Source organism: Balaenoptera acutorostrata, chromosome 15 (genome assembly GCF_949987535.1).
Source record: "Balaenoptera acutorostrata chromosome 15, mBalAcu1.1, whole genome shotgun sequence".
Taxonomy (NCBI): Eukaryota; Metazoa; Chordata; class Mammalia; order Artiodactyla; family Balaenopteridae; genus Balaenoptera; species Balaenoptera acutorostrata.
In genome coordinates this window covers 30423236-30434802 of record NC_080078.1, presented here as the reverse complement: position 1 = coordinate 30434802, position 11567 = coordinate 30423236, and the positions used below count along the sequence as shown (strand labels likewise).

General features: G+C 47.8%; 1 protein-coding gene across 2 annotated transcripts in view; it reads right to left on the bottom strand.

Annotated features, from left to right (window-relative positions):
- Positions 1-205: 205 nt before the first annotated feature.
- The window catches only part of EMP2 (epithelial membrane protein 2), a 37219-nt gene continuing 25857 nt past the window's right edge, over positions 206-11567 (bottom strand). Inside the window, exons 2-6 of one of the 2 annotated variants that reach the window (XM_007188408.3) lie at positions 9456-9587; positions 7202-7292; positions 4451-4597; positions 3873-4038; positions 3137-3241 (exon numbers count right to left, since the gene is read on the bottom strand). In XM_007188408.3, the coding sequence (XP_007188470.1) occupies positions 3887-4038; positions 4451-4597; positions 7202-7292; positions 9456-9533 (468 nt within the window). In that variant the 5' untranslated portion in view covers positions 9534-9587 and the 3' untranslated portion in view covers positions 3137-3241; positions 3873-3886. Of the gene's footprint in view, positions 3242-3872; positions 4039-4450; positions 4598-7201; positions 7293-9455; positions 9588-11567 lie in introns of both variants that reach the window. The other variant, XM_007188407.2, reaches the window with a different exon arrangement.

Sequence of the window (11567 nt, the reverse complement as noted above, 5' to 3'; positions counted from 1 at the left end):
CTTATGTATGGGCTTGGGGGTCTAGGTTTCTTCATCACCAGTGAATATAGAGCATCCTAGGACTTCAGCCTGATTAGGGATGCGCACAGGCACACAACCCATAGCACAGAGTGTGTGGCACGGTGGGGGGACGTCTCCAATTTCCCTGTATTCGGGTATGCGCAACATTCACGCAGAGCAACAAATCAAGCATTCTCCAAACTCATTTGAACAGAGACCCGAAGTAATTTTAATGCAAGTAACAAAAATGAGTTAGTCTGTCTCCATCCATAGCCCCTCAATGAACGAATTACAGTACTTTATAAAAATGTCCTAAAATATGCAAACTATAGTTCCCTCAAATGCAGTTGTTACCAGTAATATATTTGGTCCTAATATTTGCTTCTTGGATGTCTTAGCTAATTGTCTTTGTTGTTGTCTGTGAATAACTGATCATAAGCACCAAGTAAGGGCTGAACCTACTGACGGGTAAGAAGGCTGGGTACTTTCTCACTCATGCCATCCCCTCTTTCCCACCTCCCCAGGGCACGTCACACCACAGGGGGAAAGGCAGCACTCCGGTTTCGCAAAAAGCCCCGGCATCACAGATGGACGTGGGCACTGAATGCTAAACAGTAGTGGAGACCAGCCAGGAAAATCCATGGGTCATTTCAGATACCCACTCCTGAAGTTTTTTGGGGAAGGAAATTCATGCATTGCTTGGGGATAAGGCTTTCCAGATTTCTGGTTCTAAGGGGTTTTGTTTGTTTCCATTGTGACTACCAGGGAATTATAGAAAAGCCGCCTGAGCAGAAAGCTTGGGGCACTTAGACCCACCTTCCTCCACGAGGTATACGTAGCATCCTGCCAACCCCAGGGGTGTGACCCGCACTCCTACCCAAAACAGGACTAATGACAGTTTTCCATCGAGGCAAGAAGTGACCATTTGTCCTGCCTCTGGCCCCATGTCCCCCTGTACTGTGCTGGTGGCCTCTCTGTGGGAGGGGCCCTGTCTCAGGCAAGATGTCTGGATTTGCTTGCCCCTGTGTTTTCAGAGCCTTGCACAGTGCTTGGAACACAGTAAGCATTTAATATTCTGTTGAAGCCGAATGAATGAATGAGTGAATGGGTAGATGGAGAGAAAACCCAATCCTGCACTAAAGAGGTATCCACGGTGGCCCTAAACGACTCAAAGCAGGCATTTCCCCAGCTCCACTGGAACTGCACTGCGGGCAAACCACTGCCCCACGTAGCAGAAGGTCATTTACATGGTGTCAGTGCTGACATGCGCACACGGGTCCCAGGCGCAACTCCCCGCAGCAGGCTCACGACACACGAGGGAAAAGACAGTGAGGTGCAAAGAGCTTCTCCCGTAGGCACCTCCCGAGGTCCCCGCATTGCCACACACCTCACAGCACTGAGGACCAGCTCCCCAGAGCCCTACCCCTCAGTACAGTCTCTGAATCCCTGGCAGCACTTACCCAGACCCTAGCAGGCAGCATCCCCCGAGAGGCACTTGTACCCACTGAAGTTTGAGAACCACGGCAATCTGGGACCCTCCCAGGGCTTCGTTCGCTGTCAGGACCCTGGGCCCCTCCAGGGAAGGAAGTGTTCTCCGGGTGTAACGCACACAGCACCGCCCCATCAGTGCCACCTTGCTCGGGCTGAGTGGAGTGATATTTAGGCTGATCTAAATCCTAAATGCTTTTAACAGGCAGGCATAGGGCAGGTTCCCTCCCGCCCACCCCACGGGCCTCTCTTCTGAATCCTTGGTTGTGTTCTCTGCAGCCTTGACTGCTCTTTGTAATTCGTTTTCCTAATTGGTTTTTAATCTGTCTCCTCCGCTAGACAATGAGCCCCACGAGGAGAGAGACTGTCTCGACATGGTTTCCCCTGTGCCTGGCACAAACATCCCATCATTTATGTGGACGATGAACGAAGGAATGGTGAATGGTCCTCGGAGGCTCCAGAAATGGGGGTTAGTAGAGGCCAGGCAGTCTTGAAGGCAGGCCAGGGAGAGAAAGAAGGAAAAGGCCTTCTGAATTCGGGTAGGGAGGAGGCTGCACCCCCATCCCAGGGTGTCTGGCTATCGGGATCAAGGCCTGGGACTGGAGTTTGGGTGGTCCAGATGTGAGCAGCTGTGCAAGAGACAGTGAAGAATGAATAGCTGATGGAGGCCAAGGTTTGGGCCTCCAGTGGCGTCTAGACCCACCTCCCCATCTCGACACGATGAGATCTTTCACATTTGTGAGGCAGCTCTGCTCACCTGGCCCTGGGACCGTGGCCTTCAATCTTAAGGCACCTGAGCATCACCAAGGAGCTTGTTAGAAATGCAGGTTCCCCGGCCCCATCCCTGAAGACTCTGATTCTGTAGGTCTAGGGAGGGACCGTGATAGCCTGCATTTTACAAGGTGCCCTAGGGGTCACATGCTGAGATTAGGGTGAGCCTAAATCTGAAACCCAGGTTAAAGCTCACCTTCCCTAAGGCAAGCAGGTGAGAAGCCAGCAAGTCTGGGTGGCACTTTCTGGACCCAGCCCATTACAGGAGGGTCGGGGCTCTGGTCTGGATGTAGACAGAACACCAGGGGCTATACCTGTTTCTCATGTAGAACGTGGCTAAACATCTGAGGAGGTTTCCTCCCTTACCTGGACCCCCCTCACTCCACCTTCTACCACTAACACAGAGAGATTCAGGAAGGGAAGCTGAGGTGAGGGGGGCTCAGCGTAGCCCAAACCTAGGGGAACATGTCCCCCGAGACCTGGCTTTCTTGGCCTCTTGTCACATCACATGACATCCCCATGGTTAAGAAAGATCCTGCTGAACACTTTTGGATTTGAGCATTGCTGGATTTTTGGCTTTGTTGTGTTGAGTCTTTCGGATGGGCAGGATTTCTGAATTCCAGCCTTCATAGTCTATTCTCTGATCTCAAGAATGCAAAAATTCTTCTCTTCTTTTGGCTTTTAAAGGAAACAATGTGTTTGCTAGAAAAACCACAAAAAAAATTGATTATATACAAAACGGTTATCTGAACGTGGATTCTGTACTGCAGCGAAAGCGAGCCAGCTCCTGGGCTCTATTTGCGCTTCCTCAGTATCAGGTACATGAGGCCGCTGATGAAGGTGAAAGCAAATGCCACCCAGGCCAGGATGAAGGAGTAGCCGTAGCTGCCGTCCGAGGTCAGGGCGTATAGTCTTGAGTTGTTCTTGTGAATGTCTTCGCGCCGGTCTGTATAAATGGAAGCTGCAATCATGACACACAGGCCTGTCGGAAGAAAGCCAGGGTCCAAATAAATCACAGACCACAGCATGCACCAGGGACCTGAGGGGACTATGGTCAGAGCTGAAGACAAACTTCAGTTTTCGTTATTAGTAGGTATTTATTTTAGTCTCTTGGAAAGATTACAACTAATATTTTGTAGCAGAATATTGCTGCCTACCCTGTGGCCATTTTGCTTCCCATTCTTGCTAGCTGAACTCAATGTTGTTTGGGCAGCCAGCTACCCAGCCCAGAGGGTCATAATTGGTCCAAGCCATCGGTCAGCCAGGCAGGAAGTAGTCTGCTTTGCAGGCCACGTACGGTCTCTGTTGCAACTACTCAGCTCTGCTGTCGCAGCGTGAAAGCAGCTATGGATGATACGTAAATGAGTGGGCGGGGCTGTGTTCCAATAACATTTTATTTGCGAAAACAGGCAGTGGGCCAGATTTGGCCCATGGGCCATAGTCTGCCAACCCCTCTTGGCAATCCTGTTCCTGTTTACTTGCTATAGTTTATGGTTCCATGTGTCCCAGTTCTGGCCACAGAAAATCCTTCAGTGAAAAATATAATACCCTGAAAAGAGGGAGATGTGGGAGGAGAAAGCATTTTTTTTGTTGCTGTATTTTCCCTTGCTTACTGTTTTAGAAACTGTTAGGCCAGGATGAATGTCTGGAGCTGCAGCAGCCTTTTGGGGGCCATGAGGTCATCACTGACCCTCTGAAGATGACAGCATGGAAGGATGGAAGGAGTGGGGCTTCTTGATGATGATGCTGAGCTGCCAAACCAACTCTGACACCTTCCACCTTTAAGCGATTTGTTATATAAAAAAAGTAAAGGTTTTTGTGGCAGAAGTCATTGTTATTGGATTTTTCTCTTACTTGCAGCCAAAAGCATCCTCACTGAATCACCAACACTCACAGATATTAGTGGTAGGATGAGGTTAAGTACCCAGATTTTCCTTGGGGGACCTATGCTTCTCTGTACCAAGACAGCAACTCCTACTTACCCTAGAGATCCCAGCTCAGGCTTCATGTCTTCAGAACGCCTTTCTTGACCCCCTAACTAAATCTGAAGTCTGAAGTATAAAACATCCCACCGTGGCACAGCTGCCAACCTCTCCTTTCCAAGTCCTCACCTGCCACACTCCTCCCGGCTTCTACTCATGATTGGCTGGGAAGAGAGTGTTTACTCCAGGAAGTCCATCATTTTACTTACATGACATAAGCTGGATGATGGAGGTTAAAACAAATCTCTCTCCCTGCTTGAGGCGGAAGAGCTGGAGCACAAAGATCAGAAAGGCAATGCAGCAGAGAATGGTGGACAGGATCATGGTGGCCTGGACCGCCTGCACTGTGGAGAATTCTGTGGGGAAAGGGCAAGAGCTCATGACTGAGGACCACAGACCGCCCGGGCCCCTGGGGTGCACAGTGACAGCTCCAGAGCAGGGATGATGGGAAGCAAAAGTGCACCAGGCTTTCATCTGCACAGAATGAGCACAAGGGCAGCCAAGGAGTCTTGCTGACACCCCCTCCCTCCAGTGTCCATTTGTGCAATTGACCAGATGATCTCCAACATCCTTATCTGGAAAATGGAGCAAGAACCACCCACTCTGCAGTCTTCCTGGTTTGGGTATTGCCCCCAGGTGCCTGGCTCATGGTCAGGTTTTTTATTTAAAGTACAAATCCTCAGGTTCCAACCTGGCAGATTCTGGATCAAGAGGCTGGCATGGGATGGGTTGCATCAGGATTGGGGGTCTGCACCGTATAAAGACCTCCAAAGGGATTCTTGGAGATACAGGGCTCATGGGGCTGAGGGACCTTCTGGAAGTGTTCTGTGGACACAAAATACCCTCTAAGAGAGTGAGCCTTGTGATTGTTATTTAGGAAAAGGGAAAGTGAGGGCTTTTTCAGATTAGCCTTAGTGAGTGGGGCATGAGAGCCTGGGGCTCAGCACCGGGAATTTTCAGGGAAGAAAGGAGCTGGTCTTGGGTGGAGGGCACTGCATGTGGGAAGGACACAGGTGAGGCTATGAAGGGGTCAAGTGCAGGGACTGGAGCCACCTTGTGTTGGTGGTGGTTTTGGTTTTTAACCAGGAAAGAACCAGAAACAGATTCAAAGCCATCAAAAGGCAAGTGCATCTGTTCAGAATTTAATAACATCATTTGGTTTTCAATGTAGTTGTTTTTTTTTTATGTTTTCTTTCTTTTATGGTAAGTCATACCAGTGTATCACTTACAATAGGCAGATAAAGTTCCCTTTAAAATAAATGTATGTAGGGAAAAAGTGAACTGTTTTAAAGCAGGTGTTGGCATGGTTTTTCTGTAAAGGCCAGACAGTAAATATTCTAGGCTTTGTGGCCATACAGTCCCTTGTTCATTGTCTTATTTTTGGGGGTTTTTTGCTTGTTTCTTTTTACAATGCTTTAAAAATATAAAAACCATTCTTAGCTCATTGGACTGAATCTGGCTGGTAGTTTGCCAGCTAGTTATTTTAAAGGAAAATAAGGGAATTCCCTGGTGGTCCAGTGGTTAGGACTCCGCGCTTCCACTGCAGGGGGCCCAGGTTCAACCCCTGGTCAGGGAACTGCAAGCCGCATGGCGCAGCCAAAAAAAAATTTTTTTCAATTTAAAAAAATAAAGAAAAATAAGAGGTAAGAAATGCACTTAGGGGATGTTGTATGCAAACGACAGAAGCTTGGAAACATGGCCTCAGAGCACAGCCAGTGCTCCCAGCTGACCAGGCACCCTGGCAACAATGGGGCTCCAACAGGGAAGAATGGCTGTTTCCAGGGTCAAGGGTTAGCACAGCAGAGAAACAGACCCAGAGCGGAGGGGGCGTGGACTGCATTATGTGTTTTAGAATGCAGGCTTCAGAGTTGGTCATGTCTAGACTGGAATCCTAACTCCATCATTTACTCCTGACTTTGTGAACTTGGGTTTCTTCTCTGTGTCTCAGTTTCCCCATCTTAAAACAGGGCCAACAGTCACTTATGTAAAGGACTTAGCCCAATGCCTCCCAGTACACCTTCAATAAATGATGCCTTCTATTGGTATTTTTGCTTTTATTATGAATGTTGACATTGTTATTGATGGAATAGCGAGACTTTAGGACCCAGTGATCAAGGTCCCTTGCTCTCTAAATAGGATTCCAGGAAAAAATACGTAAAAACAGGATGCTCGTTAAATTTGAATATCAGGTAAACAAAAACAATTTTTTTTAGTATAAGTATGTCCCATGTAATATTGGGGACATACTTATACTAAATTATTAGTTGTTTATGTGAGATATCAAATTTAACTGGGCATCCAGTATTTTATCAGGCACTGGGAGCCAAAATGCGTCTTCTATCAGTTCTACAACAGAAAACCAACCCATTCACTCCACAGTGAAGGAGAGGGGTTGGCACGTTTTTAGGTGCGATTTTCTGTACTTGCAAAGCCCTTTTGTCTACTGTGGCTCCTGTACAGGGACAGGCATGGCAGGTGCATTGCTGTCACCTGCATGTACAGCTGAGGCTATTGAGAGTCTGAGCACTCACGTGACCTGCCCAAGGTAAGGTCACACAGCTCTTAAAGGAGCCAGCTCTCAGGTTTCTGCCCATTAGGCTGCTCAGATGCAGGGAAGTAACACAGATGTCTCTGAGCCTATTTAGAGGTGTGGGGAGAAGATTTTAGATGAGGGCGGAAGCTGAGAAGGGGTGAGGGAGGGAAGCTCTGCTTGGCCAAGAAAGAGAGAAGAGAAGGGTGGGGCCCAGCATTCCTGGAGTTGGTGCCCTCTGGCCTCTGGCTTCCCCACCCCGTCCTGTCCCCAGCTTATGCTGACCCCTGCTCAGCATGCCCTGAGCAGCAGCCAGGCCCCTCTCTGCACAGGCTGTGTTGAAGGAGGGGTGAGGAGTCAGACAACAGAGAAGCCTTTCTCCCAAGGGATCTTTTGTCACTCAGTGCTTTCCCATCAGCTTCACACCCACCTTGAATGGAGTCATCGATTTCTGTACAATTTGTGTTGTTGATGCATACTCTCCAGATATCTGCAAAAAACTCCTCTCCTACCCACCAGGCCTGTAACACGAAATGGAAATACAGGGAAAGGCTGTTCATTCATTATGAAAACACGGGCCCCTAATCAGGTGAGGCACAGGAGTAAATGAAAATTCGGGACTGGTGCTTCTCAACCTGCGGTGTGCACGCAGGTCACCTGGGGATCTGGTTAGAATGCAGATTCTGATTCAAGAGGTCTGGCATGGGGCTTGAGAGTCTGCATTTCTAACAGGCTCCCAGGTGATGCCCACTCCACTAGTCTGCTGAAAGGGAAGGTCCAGGCCCTCCCAGGACGTGGGCGAGGAAGTGAGGCTCAGCTGGTGGTGATAAGAGCAGCCGGTGGTGAATTCCACCAGAACTGCAGGGGCGATGCGGGAGGGGAGGAGGGAAAGGATGAGATCTAGCGGGGAGAGCCTGTTACGGGTGAAATAATCAGACAAAAGACCCTCCTGCTTTCCATCCAAAGGCTTCCGTTTCTCCCTGTGCTCCTGCCGCTCTTTTGCCCCCGGATGGGCCTCCTTCTGCTTTCCGTCCACCCGAAGACTGGAGTCTCCCCCCACCCCACGCCCATCCAGGCAACAGTCGGTCACTGAGCTCCCACTACGTGCCTAAGGACAGTGCCAAGCGCAATTCCTAACTCACAACGAAGAACCGCATGACTCACCGACTGGCCAGAATGCCCACCTGTGTCTTCTCAGTAAGGGCCATGGTAACAGAAACACCCACAGGATTAGCTGGTGCTGTGGCTGATGGCTTTTCTGCGCTTAATGTTAATCTATCCCTTTCACTATGTCTGGGACCTTTTCAGGATCCCAAGGGACTAGATGAAAGCAATAGAAAAAGATTCTAAAAGCACATGCAAAACCACTTAATAATGGTAGGTCCCTGGGACTTTAACTTACAGCATCAATGTGGTCCCTGCCCTGGCCACTCATGACAGCTCTTCCAGAACCTCCAGGAACCCAAACCCAATCACTGCACTCCTTACAGGATCCTTACAGGATGTAGAGCCAGGAGCCTCTGGAACGCTTCAAATCCCAGCTCTGCCACTTCCTGCCATGTCAATTCCAGCAGGCTCCCTAAACGCCCTGAGGCCCAGTTTCCTCATCATAAAATAGTGCCAGGAGAGGACCTACCTTGTAGACCTGAGGGGGGGATCAGATGAGGTGACGCACATAAAAGGGCCGCGCATACGCGCTGCCAGAGTAAGTACTCCCTAAGTGACAGGTGTTGTCCTGGTCCGTGCTGTTGTTATTTTGATGATTGACAGGAGTCTATATGCAGCCAAACTGGATGGTTGCTTGTAGGTGCACTTTTTGGCTTTCTGAGCAGACTTTCTGACTCTAAATGTCTCCACAGTCTGAAACCATCAGGATTGAAGCCTAGGCCTTTGGATCAGGGTGTGGGCCATAGGGCATCTCTGGTAAAAAGCTTCATTTCCTGCCAGGAGGGATGTTACTCTATGCCCATAGGTTATTTATCAAATGCTAGACGGCTGTGAGCTGGACACTCAAGGAAAGAACTAAATTTTCCATGGGCTCATGGGCAGAATGGGGAAAGTTCCAAGCATGAGCTCTGCTGGGAAGGGCATGGCCGGGTGGGCTGGCAACAAGGGATCCTGTCAGTAAGGAGATGTCAGAGACAGGAGGGGGCAAAGATCACCTGGGATGGGTCATCTGGGAGATCTAGGGCAATGGTCCTCAACCAAGGGTGATTTTGCCTCCCATGGGACACTTGGCAATATCTGAAGACATTTTTGGGCATTACAACTAGGGGCTAGAGTGCTGCTGGCATCACGTGGGTAGAGACTGAGGATGTTGCTAAACATCCACCAAAAGAATGATCCAGCCCCAAATGACAGCCGCGCCACGGTTAAGAAAATGACCTGCAGAGAGCTGAATTTAAGCCACATCCTCATAGGGCTTCCTACAGCCAAGGCATCTTGCCAGGCTCTGTGGGGGACTCAGGGATGAGAGGACCAAGGTCCCTGCCCGTCCAGACACATGTGACGCTTCGAACCGCCACACTTAAGCCAAGAGTCCTCGGGCCCGGGCTGAGGAGATGGGTGTGCTTGGTAGGGAGGAGAACCCCAAATTATAATCACCTTGGGGGAGTTCTCAATCCTACTTCTACCGACTCTAGGATCCAGGGGTTCTGGGATGGTCAAAAGGAAAGGGAACTTACGTTGTCGATGGTGGCAATGAAAAGCAACGCCGCGGACGTGATGTGGAAGAGGATGATGAAAGCCAGAAGCACCAACATTTTCACGGGGCACGGTGGCGCACGGAGTAGCGTTTAAAGCCCAGAGGAGATGTGCTAAAGAGGGTGAAAGAAATTCAAATTTGTCAGTGACAAAGCACTAGGAAAATGAAAAATAAGCAACTTTTCATGGGGTTTTAGAAAATCTTAAACAGCTCTCCCCATCTTTCCTTTGCCTAGAGACTTTACTGGACAAAGTCTTGCAGGAGAAGCTCTTCTCTGTTGCATCCAGATGCCAGATATTCCTTGTGGAGGAGAAGGGGTGAGGACCAATTAAAATCCCTCATTTAGAAAAGCATGGCAAGTCTTCGAAGCAGCACACCGTGGGCACCAGGGCAGGAAAGAGTAGCTCTGTGTGTGCTAAAATGCTGTTCCGGATCCCCCAACCACCAGGCAGTGCCCTGGGGATTTCACAGCACCAGAGTAAGCCCACTGTCTGAGTAGTCATTAACACAGTCCCTGCTGCCCTGCCGCGTAACAAAGCAAATGTGATCAAACAGGAAAATATTTCCTAAGGATCTGACCATTTATAAAATTAATCCCAATGTAAGTTGGTGCAGTCACTATGGAAAACAGTATGGAGGTTCCTGAAAAAACTAAAAATAGAATTGGCATATGATCCAGCAATCCCAGCCCTGGGCATATATCCACAGAAAATTCTAATTTGAAAAGATACATGCACCCCAATGTTCATAGCAACACTATTCACAATAGCCAAGACATAGAATCAACCTAAATGTCCATTGACAGATGAACGGATAAAGAAGTTGTGGTATATATGTATACATAATGGAATACTACTCAGCCATAAAAAAGAATGAAATAATGCCATTTGCAGCAACATGGATGGACCTAGAGATTAACATACTGAGTGAAGTAAGTCAAAGACAAATATCATATGCTATCACTTAATGTGGAATCTAAAATATGATACAAATGAATTTATTTACAAAACAGAAAGACTCACAGACACAGAAAACAAACTTATGGTTACCAAAGGGGAAAGAGGGTGGGGGAGGGATAAATTAGGAGTTTGAGATTAGCAGATGCAACTACTACATATAAAATAGATAAACAACAAGGTATAGCACAGGGAACTACATTCATTATCCTGTAATAAACCATAGTGGAAAAGAATATGAAAAAGAAAATATATGTATATGTGTGTGTGTGTATATATATATATATATATATACACATATCTATCTATCTATCTATCTATATATATATAAAACTGAATCACTTTGCTGTACACCAGAAACTAGCACAACACTGTAAATCAACTATACTTCAATAAAAAATTAAAAAATTAATCCCCACTCAAACACCCCTCAATATCTAACCCCATCTGAATAACATCCAACCACAAAAGGCAAACACAATGTGTGGCCGACAGCCGCAGTTTCATTTTCCTCTCTCTGCACATGAAAAGACTGCATTTCCCAGCCTCGCCTGCAGTTAGGTCGGAGCCTTGTGACTAATTCTGGCCAATGGGCTGTAAGCAACTTTGGCTTATGTCATATCCAGGCTGAAGCATTTCCGGGCTGAAGAGCAGGTGTGAGTTCTCCATGCTCCGTCTCCTTGATAAAGTAGCTGGGATGGTGGAGCCGTGATATGTTGAAGCCTCACACTTTGGACAGATACTGTGATTGGGAAATAAGCCTTTGGAAGTTACACCACTGAGATTCCAGGGTAAACTTTTTTTACTATGGTTGGACAGTCTTAATCATAGAAAACAGAAAGCAATGACAAAGTGACATTGGAAATCTTGCAAAAGAACTAGGGTTGTATCAAGTTGATGAAAGTGACACTGAAGAACTGGTCAAAAGGCACCAAAGGGGTTAATACATGAAGACCTGTCCAAGCTGAACTAGTTAGCAATAAAAGAGGAAAAAGATAAACTTGAATGATGTGGAAGAAGAAGAAAAAGGAGAAGGAGGAGTGAAGAAGAAGGAGGAGGAGAAGAAGAAGAGGAAGAAAGCAAAGAAAGAAAGCATTCAAAAGAATGCTTTGAATATCAAAAGATAAACAGCGACA